The 16,608-nt window shown below is 47.2% G+C and overlaps 1 protein-coding gene across 1 annotated transcript in view; it reads right to left on the bottom strand.

Annotated features, from left to right (window-relative positions):
- Positions 1–6,374: 6,374 nt before the first annotated feature.
- Positions 6,375–16,608, bottom strand: part of LOC125956306 (serum response factor homolog) — a 109,453-nt gene continuing 99,219 nt past the window's right edge. Inside the window, exons 3-4 of the mRNA XM_049688043.1 lie at positions 7,832–8,396; positions 6,375–7,747 (exon numbers count right to left, since the gene is read on the bottom strand). Of these exons, the coding sequence (XP_049544000.1) occupies positions 7,545–7,747; positions 7,832–8,396 (768 nt within the window). The 3' untranslated portion in view covers positions 6,375–7,544. The remainder of the gene's footprint in view (positions 7,748–7,831; positions 8,397–16,608) is intronic.

Here is a 16,608-nt window from a genome sequence, read left to right as displayed (position 1 = left end):
AGTATTAACAAGTGGATACTGTTCCGGATCCCGATTACGAAGAACCTCACCGTGGATGCAGTGTTGTAGTCTTGCCAAAATCCTTTTGATTGTGTAAGATCGTTAAAGCAAGATGTATCGGTTGTCTTTATTAATAAGAATTCGACACTATTTTGACGCCATAAGGTTGTTGTCGTTTGCTACATCATGATCAATTCAAACAACGATCCATGGATCATTCCAGTGCATTCGAAAGCAGTTGGTTACCAAAACTAGAGCAGGGACAAAAAGGCAAGCAAAGTTAGCAATTTTAATCAGCGTTGCTAATTCAATAAATAGGTTTCAGAAGGTTATATATAGTAATGTACGTATTTGTAGTCGATCCGTTCGATATGTTTTTGTTTTTAAATATGAATACGAATGTAAAATTCAAAGGCCTACAAAGACGAACGTCATCCTGAAAATGTTATGTTTTATTGTTGCTCAGAGACAGAGCGAGAGAGATAGAGTCCGTGGAGTAACATAATTATGAATGTCGTACAGAGATGTTTAAGTGGAATTGAAATGCTCCCTTTTCACAGCCCTTCTCACATTTAGTGTTATGATGTGTACCCGGGCTGAGCCATTAATATTAAACCGAATCAATGTATGTAAGCAGTTTTGGTTGGTAAAATGAAATGAAGCCAGTGAAAGGAATTCGATTTGTCAATAGCTGACCGCAAACCACGGACCTCGAACCACTTATCTTGTTCTTCTTGTATTTCACTTAACTTTCTGACTGACATTTGTTCTTCATACTTTGAAACTTTTTTTCTCGTTTATATGTCTCACAACCTATCTCATTCACCTTCACTCACTAGCGCAAACGCAAACAACTCCGAAACTAGTGCTATAGCGTCTCTCTCACACTATCCTGTAGCATACTTTACGAGTCGTGAATCTCACAGCTAACGAACATAGTGGAACAAAACCAATAGCATGAACAAAAAAAAAACCTACAAAGCAAATGATGAATCCAACACAGAACCGCCGAAATCACAAACACGTCAAGGGTGTAAGGACGGGAGCAAAAATCCACCACATTCCAGCGCGACAAAGCAATGAATTGATGATGATGATGATTGTCACAAATTTCAGGTTTTTTTTAAAACAAAAAGTAACTCAACATAAGAAAAACCATTTGTAACGCACGCGAGATTACGGCATGGGCTATGCAGAAACGAAGAGTTAGCAAAACCAAAAAAGGGGAAAACCTAACAAAAACAAGAGGCAAGCACAGATGGCCAATTGCTGAGTGAGAAAAACGGGGATAAAACAGTTAAGGAAACGATTACATCAGTGGCAGAAAAAGGCCGATGGAATTGTGCGGAGGAAATGGAGAGCGTGGTTTGTAGAAGAAACCACCGGATAAGGTTCTTGCTTAATCCACGCAAAATGCAAGCCAATCGATGTGGCTATTAACTAGGAGGAGAAGGCATCGATTTCTCGCTCCGTTTTGGAGTGAGAATGGAAAGATGGCATCGGTAGGACGCATATGATAGCGCAATGTATGGCAAAGAACTGAGGAGAAAATTAAATCATGTGCTAAGCCAGAACGTTGCAGATCAAGCCAATCGAACTAGCGACGCTGGCTGGCTGGCTCGCTAGCTGCGCAACAACCAAGCAAAAACGGAATTATTTAAAAATACTTGAGTAAAAGAAAGAGGCACATGCAGTGTGTTTGTGCATGAGAGAGAGAGAGAGAAAGAGAGAGAGAGAGAGAGGGCGTGAAGGAGCAAGAAAGGGAAAACTCACAAAAGGGGAAGAGAAACTAGATTAAAATGGTGTTTATTTTATAAAAGTATTATACGGGTATGCCAAAAAGTATATTTAACATAACATAAACACGTAAGCGAATGAAACTAGAGGGAGGAAAATGAGAGATAGAGAGGGCGAAAGAGAGAGAGAGAGAGAGAGAGAGAGAGAGAAAGAGAGAGAGAGAGAAAGGAGGGAAGAACACACAGGATCATAGAAAGCTGGAAGAAGCGCGAGATGAGATGATGGAAGACACGCAAACGAATGGTACTAATCTTTTGGGAAGGGAATTAAAAGTGAAACATAAATGATTAATGAAGCCTAGAAAGGGAAGGTGTCAAGGTAAGACATGTCACTAAAAAACATTATTACACTGGCCATCGACCACTGCGCACAAGACTAGAGCCAGTGGAAAAAGTTGAAAGGAAAAAGGTATTGAAAGAGGAAAGTGAAACCACCACCAGAAGCAGAAGAAGGGAAATGAGAAGAAAAAAATATGACAACACATATGCAACCTAACATAACAACCACACGGAAACAAATAAAACCCTGGCAAAGTGAACAAGAAAAGCAGTCGATGAATACGAGACGGAAATGATCACAACAAGGCAAACAAATAAAAAAAAAGAAACACTATATTAAAGAAAAACAACAAACAAACTGAAGAATAAATAAATGTATGTTTACTAAAAAAGAAAGCAATCATCCATCTCCGGTTACTGTCGGCCAATGGCCAACCCCGTTTCTAGTTCCGGGCTAGTGCTGGTGGGACTTTTTGCGATACTGATTCATCTTCATTCGCATGCTGGTAAGGTGGCCGATACTGAGATCGGAACCACGGCGCCGTCGGTTCGTTCGCTCCGGATCCTCCTCCTCCTCATCGGCCGCATCATGCTCTTCCTCATCCGTGTCCGTTTCCCGCGCTGGACCACGGTCCTTATGCCACGATCGATGCCGGTTCTGGGCACCGCTCTCCTGCGGTGCCGTACGCTCAACGCCCGAATCCTCTAGGTCGCGGTCCATCATACCTGCGCCATCTCCTCCACCGGTCGATCGGTCATCTTCGCCTTCCTCCGGGATCGTACTGGCATCGTTCTCCGTCGCATCCAGGCTGCCCTTATCGTACGTCGTCTGCCGTGATCGGTTTGCCAGAAACTGAAAAGCACGCGTCGTGAGGGCAAAGGCTAGTCAGTTGTTAGCACGTACAGACGGCGCCTTGCCAGCGCTTACTTGTTGTCTTCGGATTTCTGCGGTCGCTAGCTTCTCCTCGAGATCCTCGATGCTGCTCGCTGTGCTAGGTTGCTCCTCGAGACGCTTCAACCGCTTTGGTGGATGCTTTTTGATCAGGCTACCGTCATCACCCTCCTCACCGAGCGGAATCTCGAACGCTTCGGGCTTTGCTGTAGAGCAGATGAGGAAAACCATTTTATCACTCTCGCGATTGCATTTCCGTGCTTTGAATCGATTCCTGTCTCCTCTGCTACTGCACTCCACTCACATACACGAGGACACACCAAACACACACCCAGCCGTTTACACAACGGACACGTCATCACTTACGATAGACCAGCTTGGAGATGGTGGCCATACCCTCGCCTGCAACAGGGACAGCCGCATTCGATGGTCCGCATCCCATCCTGCTGAGATCCGGCACACCAGGAGCACACCATTTACGCACTCATATAGCGCTTGCCACGTAGCTACTGAGCTAATCTCTCTTTCTCTCTATCTGTCGCAGCTACCACTGCGTCATCGGTGGAGGTGCTAATGTGCGTTACAGCAACACACCACACTTAACCATTTCATCGAGGGCGCGCGAGGGAAAGGCGTTAGCTCCCACGGTGTACCTTCACGATGGCCGGTCACTGGTCAACTGATAATGTTTCTTCGGAACCATAGGCGTCGGCGTTCCGTGTCCAGAGGGTCCAAATTGGAGGCAAATCGTGTGTGACGTCATCATCTAGTAACCCTAGCCTAGTAGTGGTATTGGTGATTTTGTACGAAAAGGATAACAAAAAAACCGAAAAAGGACTCTTGAGCTCGTGCGCTCGCCCTCGCGATGATGACGATGATGATGATGGCCGCAACACCATGTAATTATCGGTCAGTGGAAATCTACACCTTCCTTCCTTCCGCCCGAATGCCACTCATTTCCGTCGACAAAGAGCAAGAGAGAGAAAACTGTAACCACCTGATCCCCATAGAGGTCCGAACAGAACGAATGAAGGGCCGGAACGGACCTCGAGCTCACTAATCACGCGCCCACTCAAACTCTGTGGGTACGAATTGGGGGATTATTGTTTGATTTGTGACCGTCGGGGGCCGATTAGGAAGCAAAGGGGTGCTCGTTGGGCGTAACCCGTGAACTTGCCTCTAGAAGGTCGTAACAACGAAGGAGTGGGGAAATGGGAGAAGGTTCTGTTAGAAATTCCACGCCAAAAAGCTTCACTTCACCCTAGAGCCCATAAAGACCTTGAAGGTCACAGACTCGAAGCAACAGAGTCCAAGGAATGGGGGAGGTAGGGAAAATGGTACAAACCCCAAGGACCTCTGGAATCGTTGGACCAATGGGACGAGTTATACAGTCCCCTGTCGTTCAGCATTACAAAGAACTCCCTCCGCTGTTTTCGGTTCGCTTGTAACGCTTTGCATCTTTAATGCCAATGCTTGAACCTGGACCCCAAAAACCTGGCGACGGCAACCATCGTTCAATCGTGGCCGTTCAAGCTTTAACGAAATGAAAAAATACCTTCGATACGGCAGAAAAAGGGGGGAGCGAATGCCAGCACTACCCTTTGGGGGCTTATCAGTGGATTTCAATCTTGAAGGTTAGCTCAGGTTAACTTGAGTTCGGCCAAACAGGGTCATGGAAGTGTAGAAGCTGTTGCGTGTAGGTTGTTGAGGAGGGTTTTTTGTTTGGTGGAGGCGGAGAAAAAGAAAATGGCACAATGTGTGTTTGAAAGCAAACGTTTACTGGACTGTTCAGTACAGGTAGTGGTGGTGCGGGGAACTGAAATTGTTTATTGATTTCGATGAAGTTCACAACCTTGGCGGAAAAGTTCAAAGTCAACGGTCGTTTCGGTATCTTCCGACCAACGGATAGCCCAACGGATTTAAAACATTAGATGGAAGCCTACTATGTTTTTCTGAGTAATTGATTTACGCGGTCCGTGAAATGGAATTATTTTTCGTGAGAAGAATCTGTATAATATAATTAAATTTGACATCGTTGGGTGTAGTAAAGTTTCACGTATGATACAGATCCATTAGAAGCAAAACAAATATGATTTTCTCTATTCTCTTGTATTCTGCTGTTATGGCGATACCACGTCAGCTGCTTTCGGGCAGCGGGAAAAATCGATAATATAATGATTATGGACAGGTACCATTAGGTCGGTATGACACACCACATGACAGTCTTCACGCGCTTCGCCGATCGATACCGATGCCACTCCATATGCCTAGATGCATTGTGCAAGCGCGTGTAGGGTCCATTGACACGCTGGATTCGTTCGTTGCATCACCTGCAATACACACTTCGGGAAAGGAGGTCACTTCAGTAGGCTAGCTCGGCGCAGGAGTTGCTGTGGTATTAGAATTTCATCATCAGCTTGTACATAGTAACCGTGTGGGATAATGAGCTACTGCGTCACAATTCTAAGAACGAAACAAGTAGGCATAGGACACGGTTTAGCAAAGGAGATATAATATTAGTTTCGTTTTAAAAGAAATTAAATAAAAAGGGAAGAGGGAACTCGCAGGAATTGTAAATTGTTGTAAATTTAATCCACAGTCTATTACGCTAAAAGAAGATCATCCCTAAGGGCGTCATATGTTGTTATTTCTTTCAATTTAAGCGGCAAAAATGTAGGTAGTCATACCAAGCGTTTGACCGTCGTTCTGTGCTACCGTTGAGTCTCGAAATTAATAAATTCCATGCACGATAATTACTCGCCCCAGCTCCATCAATCAGACGACGGAAGTGCTACTCAACTATGCCACAACCCCGCAACTCCGCACGGTGTGACCACGAAGTATCGGTAATCATTGCTCGGTGAGGAGTCGCGGTGGGGTTGTGATGGCGATTTGAATTCGCTATTAGTTCCGTTCGCGCTGCCGATTGACGATGGAGGAAATGGAAACTGTCATCAGCCGAAAATAGGCAGCCACACCATGTACGGGCTCCGCCCGGTTCAGATTCCAACCGCGTTTGAAGGGAGGACGCTAGCGGTGATTGCGGTCCTGTGCGCGGAAATATTAACCAACCGGCACAAGCTTGCTGGCTGGCCGGGCAGGAATGGAGGGGCGAAACCGACGGAACGACCGACCGAAATTGCATTTTTATTAACTACGAATTCTATGATCGATCACATCGCAACCTCAGCTCCCGCGGCGCTGGCCACTTAAGGGGGTCAAATGATGCGAAGTGAAACGTACTTGGTATGCCGGCAATCGCCCGTGCTTAAGTGCGTTTGCGTGCCGCTTAGTTCTGCCCTCGGCCGGTGGTCGGCACTTAGCATAATCCATCCATATCGCGGGCGCAAAACAATTGGAAGCAAATGATGACAAACAGGCGAGGAGAAGGGTTTTCTTTTGTCGGTTTTATTATAATATAATTTATTGTAGAGTCTAGAAGGGGGTGGAGGAGGAAGGACAATAGAATGGGGTACCCTGGGTGCCCTGATCCTGTTTTACAGCGAAAACAATCACCAACGTTAAGCGGATTGCGCCAAGGAAGCGCACCGTTGGCATTCTTATTTCAAGATAATAATATTATTAATAGTTATGAAAACTATCGTACAAATTAATTAGTAAAATTTATCTAATGTTATGTATTAGGCAGCAATCATGATAGCGAAGCGTAGCTTAACGAAGATAACCAATCGAACATGTTTGTTTTCTGCGTTTTTCTTTAGTCTGGTGTAACTTTTACTATAAAAGAATTTTGCAGTGGTGCCAAAAGGGCACAAATATTAGAACGAAACCAGTCGCGAAATAAAAAAAAGTATGAAACGGTAACCTTAAAGCAAGATAGCTGTTATAAACACACTTTGTAAAACAGAACAAATACAAAACGTTAAGGACTCAAAGGGACTGTTTCTCCTCTGTCTCTCTGTCTGTCTCTCTCTCTCTCTCTCTCTCTCTCTCTCTCGCTCTCTCTTTGTCTCTCTCTCTCTCTCTTTCTCCGCTGTTGGCGAGATAAATACGAACTGGCACACAGCAGTGCCATTTGGCATATTTGCTAATCAAAACCTAAATTTTAATTCACTAGATCGCGAATAATTTTAAGTTACGTTGCAATTTGGCACGATTCCTCTGATTGCTCGTTGCTGCACGTTCCCGTTGGAACGCGAGCTTGAGCGCTTTGAATCGAGATCTTTTCATTCCCCGCACCGCTCTCAGTCGAGCTCTTGCTTCCGAATTCGCGCCAAGCCTTTGCGAATAGATAACACGATTCATGTTTGTTATTTGTGTCAATGATTGAATCTCAAGAGACTCGCCCAGGCCTCCCCTAATAAGTGATGATTTGGTATCAGCCAAAGAAACTCAACATAATATGAGCAAGAGAGCTGATTGAATAAAAAATAAACAACTTCGAAGCATATCTTAAACATTGGGTGCACTAGACCGTAGTGTCTAGTGCCACAAGATTGTTTCGCGGGAAATATAAGGATAAAACAAAATAAAGGACACACACACAACGGCCATCCTGATAAGAACGGTTTGTGATAAAAAGTAAAGGTGGATACGGCCTACGGTTCGGCCAGATGCTAGTCCAACACTTCGGTCTTAATCGTGGCCGCCGCTGACGATCTCCGTCGTGATGATGTGGAGCTTCCGCCACCGTTCCGTGTCGTCGAGGAGGAAGGTGATCCGGCGGAGGGCGATTTTTGCTGACCATTGGAAGACGATTTTGAGCTGGAGGCTTTGATGAGCGGCATTGGGATGGTGACGTATTGCTGGGAACCGTTTTCTGTGCCGATCGAGAGCAGAGTAATAAGAATCGTGAAAAAAGGAATCCAGCATCGAGCGCTAGGGTCACTCCACGAATACTAACCTTCACCGTGCAGCTGTATCTGTCCGGATTGGATCAAGTTCACTAGCACGTCCTGTGGGAGCGTACTTAGGGCTGCCGCCGGATAAACGATGCTGCTGGTCACTGCTGGTGCGGTCGCTACGCTGGTTACGGCCGGTGCTATTGGTTGTGGTTCTGGTTTGTTTTTAAGGGAAGCTTTCCCTCGTGTTGTCGGTTGTTTCTGTTGTTTTTGCGTCTGTAGTTGTTGCTGAATTTGCTGCTGGAGCGCTTGCTGCTGTTGCACGATCTGCTGCTGGATGGCGTTCATCGTGGCCGCGGCCGTCGGTGATAGCGCTACCGGTGTTGATGTACTGGTGGACACGAGTGTTTCAGGTTTCGTATCGATTGATTGCTGCTGCTGCTGTTTCTTTGCATTGCCTGTTGGCGCTGCTGCTGCTATTGCTGATGATGATGATGTCTTCTCACTAACGCTGCTAGGATGCTGATGATGATTGCTGTTGATACTAGAACTAGGTCCTGGTGGTGGTGATTCCGGTCCCGAGCCATCGTCCGACTCACTGCCAGACGACATCGGTGACCGATCATCCTGTGTAACGAGACGGAGCAAACGGAGAAAAGCGCAATCAAGGCGTTAGTATGACAAGTTGGCAATTTGTAATAGCGTTTCCCCGCTCTGTGACACCCAGCTCCCTTCGCATGCATGCACGGGTAAACGAGGTAGTAGCAAAAGCAGCAAAACATAAAAGTGCGTGCGGCCGGGGATAAAAAAAAACTCGTGCGACCACCATAAACTCATCATCCTTCGGCTTCGTATGATGGCCACGCGCGGGCCGTAGTAGCCGCCACTGCCATAAGCAGCGTGCGCATTACACGATCAGAAACAAAAAGGGATTAGCGCGGCCCGTAGCGCTTCGAGATAAATCGTTTCTGACCAAATTCGACCACAAACCCGTCGGCGATCGAGGCGGCGGCAGTGATCGATCGTGCGTAGATCGTGGTCGTGCGCCAAAACGGATGCCACGCTGTTAGATGTGCCGAACTGATCGATGGATGGATGGATGGACGGATCGATGGATGATGATGGATCCATCCGAGTGATGGATGGATTGCTTTGCTTTCGATGCCGTACAATCGGTGCCAGTGTCGCAACCAATAAGCCCAGAAATGCTTGTTTTACAAAAAAACAAAAACGATTCGATAAAACAAAAAAGTACGATCAGTTCACTTGAAGCCAAGCGCTCTTATTTGATCGTTTTTCACGAAATTTTTCAAGAGGAACGCTGTTGAAATGTATAGAAACTACGCTAGAGATGCTACTACAGTTGGGTGCTACTGTTAGCGATGGCGAGCGCCACAAACAAGTGACTTTCTGCGCAACAAGTGACGAACCCGGCTTGCAAACGCCCCCCTGCCGTGTAGCTTATGCACAGCTCGCCAGCAGGGTGACAGCAGGAGGGCGAAAGCAACCAATCGCCGGACGCATCATTGGTATGGTAAGGTATTTCATTAATAAAATATTCCGCCCGAATTTGGCAAACCGTCTCGACCGATTGGGAAAGTTCGATAGCTTCTGCTGCTGCTGCTACTGCTGCTGGTGTTGCCTTTTTGGGGTGTGTGCCTCTGAGACCGGGTCTGGTGCTTGCTCGCCAGTAGCCAGTAGCCAGTGGCACCCTCTCGGAGTGCGCAACTCGGAAGCACGACAAGCAGCGACCGTGCACCGGCGAAACCCCGGAGCCGATCAGTCTCCCCGGTCCCGGGGCCCTGAACTACCTCCCTCTCTATCTATCCACCACTCGCTTGCACCCCCTCGGGAACCGCCATACTTTATTAATGGAGCGCAAAATTATGACGCGCCCGATGACGAGTAAGGAAGATAACACTCGTCGCAATCGACACACACAACGAGATGCGTTCAACCGGCTTGGGCTTGGGCTTGCGCTGCGCTGATTGACACGAGCCTTGGGAAATGCTTTCTCGCTGACACGATACCACCGACCAGAGGCCAGACCAGACCGACTGACGCACGCTGACAAGTTGGTGATGCTGTGCGCATCATCATCTGCTGCTGCCCGGTTTTGCGATCGGCGATGAAATGCGATCTGACAAACGAGATATTTTCTATTTTTATGCATGACAACCGGTCGCCCATTTTTGGGCCGCAAACGCACATACCGCATCGCTGCATCGCTGGACCAGGAAGAAACCGATCCGGCCGATCCGGGTGGGGACGACGACGAGAGGAATGCGGAATGCGCGAGATGCAATTGCAAACACATAGGCGCGCTTCTTTCGTCCCAGGTCCGCGTGCTGCTGGTGCTGGTGCTGGATGTTGGTTTGAACGAATTTAATGGAAAAGGGAGGGCGAGCAGCGCAGCGGTTGGTGGTGCATCGATCGATCACTAGCGACGAGTATGGTGGTGGTGGTGGTGGTGGATGTTGTTGGGTCCCTGTCCGTGCAGCGCAGCGTGGCGGAAAAACTTGACTATTCCATAAAATTTGAGTGGCAAAGACAAATTACGAATTCAGAAATTTCCCTCACCTCGGATCGGCAACGATTGGCCGTTCGGGATGTCGTTAAAGCAAAGCACGTAGAAGATCGTAATGCCAGGTAGTGATGATTGTTTAGAGTTTGAAAATGGCGATCCAAAGAAATGCAAACGGAAACTTCTGTTGAAACCGGTAAGAACATTGTTTTAAGACGTAAAATAGAATTGAATCGAATAAAATGGAAGGATCTGAGTTAAAAGCCTAAAATCAAAGGCTGTTTGCCATTTTAACATTGTTTTTGATCTCACTTATCGTTGCTGATCGATGGTAAAATAAATGTATATTTTATTTAATAAGTTCATGGCAAGATCCTTCCACAATTGAACGCAAATAATGTTCTGTCGTGAACAATGTGCTACGAGGACCATTCATCGATCTCTTATTAAATACGTAACCTCCATATTTTATATGGAATGCCTGCTTTGATGATCGTTATCGTAGAACGTCGTGTGGCCTTTATTCGAAATTCCCCTGGGGTTGAACGACAACAGAGACAACTGAAACAACTCCTTTCGTCACGTCGTTTGATTTTTCATCTAACCACCAAACGGCCATGGCCACGAATCACAATCACCATCCGAAGGTTACCCCCCTCCGGCGTTGCGGTTGTGCGCGTGCAACGTGCCCCTGGTGCCAAGGTGCTGCTGATCTAGAAAAAGGATCCTTCGGAAGCCCTTGGAGCCTGCCGCTGCACGGCTAACGTGACAATCACGAGCATGAGCACGGGAAACTCGAGCTAATGAATCGGCCACGGCGTTTGAAGGGTCGCGCAGGTTCCTCGATTTCTCTATTCCCAGCGGTATCATCGGTGCTGGCATCGTGCACCTGCCCGGCGGCAATGGGGATCAATCTAGTAGCCCTGGCGGTCCCAAAACCGACATTGGCGAGCACACGATGATACTGGCGGTGGCTGCGGTAGCGGCGTGCAGCATAAATTAATGACACCGTTGAGACAAACTATTGGGCCAACACTTGGCTTCGTGGCCACTCGATCCGGATCTCCCGTTTCAACCGGTACAACAGCGAGCGCTCGCGCAGAAAGGACGTGATGAGCTGCGATGCTGAGCGATTGATGCTTGCTAGCCGGCCAGCTGAAGCGACATTTAGTCTACCATGGCACGGTTGTGTATTGTGGCTTCTGGGCCGGATCTTCCCTTCAATCGTGCGATCGCAATCGCGTCGCTTCTGTTGCGAATATCGCACATCGATCGATCGAGCGGTCGATCGATCGTGGATATCGTGCCACCGGGCCTTGATGAGTGAGCTACGGCTCGCAGGCAAGATCTAGGCGAGCAGCATATCCATCTAGGGATCACACCGCCAGTTGGTTGCGTGTTTTTGCCATAACGGCCGCGCAGAAGGGTATGCGAACGTGCGAGCGAGCGAGCGAGCGCGCGCGCGCCGATGTTTCATTCTAGTAAAATGCTGTTTGTCATAGACCACACCATTTAGGAATGGCGGGCGTAGCTCGGCCTAGTAGCTCATTCGCCAGGTCCACCAAGGGTGGGCTGCAATGTCGTTTTCCATCATGCCAACATCATTCAACCGCTCATCACGCCCCACTCGTCACGTCGATGGCATGGAAAGAAAGTGGTATGCGCGGTAAGGCGAGGGGAAACATTCCTTCTGTTGTTTGATAAGTCGTCGCTACGATGCCAAGCAATTGCAACTTTATTGGTTGGCGGTTCTATGGTCGAGGTTAAAAAGAAAATTGCTTGCAGAGTTACTAGTTTAAGCGTTTCTAATCAAAAGTGACAAGTACAGGAACCGTTTAGACTCTAAACTATCTATAGCAGGCTATGAAGTCCTAGAAACTCTCGCTTCGAAATGTTCTTATTCGATTTTTAAGACCTCAATCGGATTACTTTAAATTAAAAACAGGTCCGGGCTATGACGACATCAAATCCAACTTCCTCATCCATAAGTGGACCATCATCTGCAGATTGCTTTTAATGGTTTCATTCTTGAGCTTGGGAACCTAACCCACTGAACGATGTCTCAATTACAACGAGCCACTTTCCTGTATAGAAGAGTGACCCCAAATGTTATCTGTAATCTTTCTTCTTCCACACAACAACAAAAACGAATCAACCAACCAACCATGCGCCATCCATGCGTATCTGGCTGGCTGACTGACTGACTGTCTTGTTGTGCTCGATGATCCTGCCGTAAATGGTGGTGTTTGGAGCTTTTTTTTGTCTCGAAAAAATCGCCCACGATGACAGCTTGGGTGGTCTCGGTAGAAGATGCTACCAAAACTTGAAATACCATTCCGGCCGGAGTGAACATGGGTGAGAAAAAATGTTCCTCGCGCACAACGCACACACCCCTCCCTCTTCCTATTGACATTCAACACAGCGTGATACGCGAGCACCAGGCACTGGAGACGCTCTTGTGGTGACGTTCTGTAAAGTAAAGCACACGAGAGGGAAAACAAAAACCGGGAACATTTTGCCCAATGCCCAAGACAAACACGCACCAAAAAATCGATTATGTTGCAAAAATATTTGACAATTGCACAACCATCCCACCGGGAGTTTAGCGTCCCGCTGATGAGCCGGTGAGTGGACTGGACAGTCGAGAACCGCGTTGCTGTCGCTGCTGTTGCTGCTGGTGATGCACTTAAAGTGAGATGAACTGAGACAATAATTAGCAAACTCTCTGGTGGCACATTCGTCTCGGAGGAACAGTGCAACCATCGGGCATCCTTTACCACCTGATGAGTGGAAAACGCTTTTAAGACGGGTTTTTGTGAGTCTGGAGCATGAGGCACAGCGGGAGAGTTGGAGCTTCTCTGAATACATTATGCCGTAGAATAATTGTTGCTATACTTTACAATGTATCGCGTGGTGCAATTGCTTTATGTTTTGACATTGATTTATTGTACAATGATATGATTATCAGTAGAGCAATGTTCTAATTATGCGGCCAAAATATGGAGAAACATTTAAGAACATGGTGGACAGCGTTTTAGAAAACAATAAACAAGAAATGAAGCTGATATGCTTGGTTTCGTTAATATAAGTCTGTGCAACAAGCCTTTTTGTGAAAAAGGGACTTTGAAAAGACTTTATTACTCATCTAAAGACGGTCGGATTTCTAGCATATAAATACAATTTCTTTAACATCTTTAACATAACAACTGTTATACTGTCTAACAAAATCGTCTAGCCTACTTGTGCTGGACTGTCAGCTAGGATCCAATCAATTATACGCCCAACACAGCAAGCAGCGTTCCTCGTTGAAGCAGCACTGATTTGCATAATTTTTACCACTTTGCTTTTATCGTAGCCATTGTCACCTTAAATGGGTTCTTTAATCGCTCGCAGCGCAGCAATCGACATCGTCAGCAACGAAAACAAAAAAAAAACACAGAAAATTATCAAGAAAATGTCCCTTCGATCGTTGGGGCGCAAGTTCTGGTGTGCTGCTTTGCCCACCGATCACCGAACCATGTCGGCCCTGGGGCCCCAACCTCGGCCACGAGTGATTGACAGTAGAGAACCAGTGGCACCAGTTTCGCGCTGCGTGTCAATGACGGGTGGAAAAACGTTGACACGTGGGCATCCCTCCCATCGACATCATCATACGCTGGACGCTGCATTGAAGCCCCAGAGAGCTAGAGAGAGAAAGAGAGCGAGAGAGAGAAGGACCTGCATGGCCGCGGTGCAGTTGCAGCATCACGCAGTGGCAGGTGAAGGGCTCTCGAGCCTTTTTGCCTTCGCTTGCGACTTGCAATCCCTCTCTAATGCTTAGAACGAAATGCGCTCAGGTTCGTGTTCAAGGTTTGGTCTGAAGGTTTTTCTGTTTTTTTTCATGAACCTCTTCTCTCCCTCCCCCGCTCGTCAGTTACCAGCACGTCTCGGACTCATAATACCTGACGCAAACGGCGCGATAAAATTCGTTTTATTACAGAAATAAAATGCAGACCCCAAAAGTGACCGGCCGGCCCGGACCGGAGGAGGAGTTTACGTTTTTCGCTCCAAAGGGAAGGGATCGGCCGATTTGCGGATCGAATTTTAATGAACACTTCTGTAATTCCGCCGACTCCGCGGCACACCGGCAACCGGCAACCGGCAACCGGGTTTGATCGGCAACAAAGGTGTTTAGCCGCGAGGTCCTGCGCCGCGCCGATGATTACGTGACGGCTGGCGAGCAGGACAACAACAAACCGGCGGGGCACAAGAAGCAAGAGACACAAGGTAAATGAAACGATATGTAGCACTCTTGCTGCTGCTGCTGCGGTCGCCTTGCACCGATTGGCTACTAGCGGGGAGGGAAATTTATTCAAAATGGCCGCCATACTACTTGCTGATGTTTTGCGTGAACTCTTTACGTGTGTGTGTGTGTGTGTGCGCACGAGCACATAAAAGGGGGTGGCTGGTGATAAAATTGTGCTCGTAATCGGGCGTTTGCGGCGGGCAAGGATCGTGCCCTGCAGCTAAAATCGCGTGCGCCAAGCGACAAGATGGAGTGCGCGCGCGAAACTGGAAATGGAAGAACTTTTAGTAGTCAGCGTGTGATGAGGCAGCCATTGTTTCTGACAAAAGCTTTAAATAGTCCGCAGGAAGAAGATGATAAAAGAGGGGTGATGAAATAATTTAAAAATATAGGCAGAACATATTGTACATTCATTATCACAAAATTAATAATCATTTGATCTAGTGTTGTTTGATTGGAACAAACGGTTCATACTATTCGATTAGGAAGTTTCTAAATCATGTTTTATCATCATAAATCTTAACAGTTTTATTGAGTTTAAAATCGATTCTTGAAATCAGGGTCCAAGTAGTCGTAAAAATGACGGAAGTGCAAACAGCAATATCGCAAAGTGAAACGATCACACCCGAATCGTAGCCATACAGTCTCCGAGAGCTGCTGCCGATCGCGAACGAACGCGAAAAAATGTTTCCATCAATTTCCTTCACTTTTCCACCTCACGCCGTTCCCCGTTCGTCATTACTTACAATCCGGGAACCACGCGAAAGGATGACCATCGTACCTGCTACCGATGCTTTGATTTGAAGCGAGCTCGGTACAGCACTCGTGACGATGGACATACACGTCACAAACGACGTCGGTTATAAAAACCAGCGTCGAATTGGCACACAAATAAACATATAAATAAGTGAAATATTTCCACTTTTTTCTGCTTGCTCAGCATCAGCCTCGCCAAAGGTTGGGGGGCCAAGGCAAGCCAAAGGGGGCTATTTACGCTGTGTTTTACCCTCGATCGGTCAGCTTTTACTTGCCATTGCATGTCACCTGATGGTGCGATCAGGTCCTGGGAAGCACGAACTTCTTGTAAGAACGAAAGAGCAGAATGCGGGACGCGGTCAGTGAAAAGCGTCGCCGTCGTCATCGTCATCGAGCGAGGAAAACTCGTCACCTTGAATTCGCGGACGAATCCAGCTTCGGCCGGGTGATCGATCGGACGGTGCGATGCGATGCGTAAGAAAAACGCAAGAAGAGAGGGAAGCAAACAACACAAAAAAGTACGAAAAACGGACGAGATCTCGGTGCACCGCAGAGAGTGTTATCGCCGCGAACATGCGAGTCGCTCTTTATGACCATATTCGCCCGCAAAGTGACAGCAAACATGCTCTGAATTATTGATGATCGTGCGCGATATGTTTCACCGTCAAAACCATTCTACGATGCGATGCGTGAGTAGCGGGTGGATCCGACGATTGCCTTCGCAACCCTTTTCCTGCGACCATCATCATCATCAGGGACACAATTATGTGAAGTACAGCACTATCACTCGGTGAGTGAAGGCAGAGCAACGATCAATATCATCTATGATGATTCTTGATGAAATATATTTCACTGAACGATCTCTATTGTAATCATTCCTTGCGTATGCCACCATTTGTTATTTAAAGACGATCTCTGATGTATTGTTTTCCAGCGAAAACCAACCAACGGAGCAGCGAGCAGAATGTGCCGAGATTGGAATAATTATGTTCGATTTGTCCAGCCAGAATTTGAATCATTTTCCCAAGGGTGCGCACCAGGGGCAGCATAAGGATGACATTCGCACATTCTTTCGTGCAATTAAAACCTATACCAACCGCGAGTGCAATCGAAGCGAACGAATCGTAACTGGCATGAAACATAATTCAAGCTGACCGCTTCGGAACCACCGACGCCGCTCCATCCCGCTGAACCTCGCTCGCCTTGATTTCTTCCGCATCTGGCCATCCGGAATGGAGCGCGGTATTTAACAAAACCCTACACGAGCACGAGCA

The sequence above is a fragment of the Anopheles darlingi genome, chromosome 3 (genome assembly GCF_943734745.1).
Source record: "Anopheles darlingi chromosome 3, idAnoDarlMG_H_01, whole genome shotgun sequence".
Classification (NCBI taxonomy): Eukaryota; Metazoa; Arthropoda; class Insecta; order Diptera; family Culicidae; genus Anopheles; species Anopheles darlingi.
Note: the sequence above shows the minus strand (reverse complement) of the source record. Positions and strands in the feature narration are given on the sequence as shown.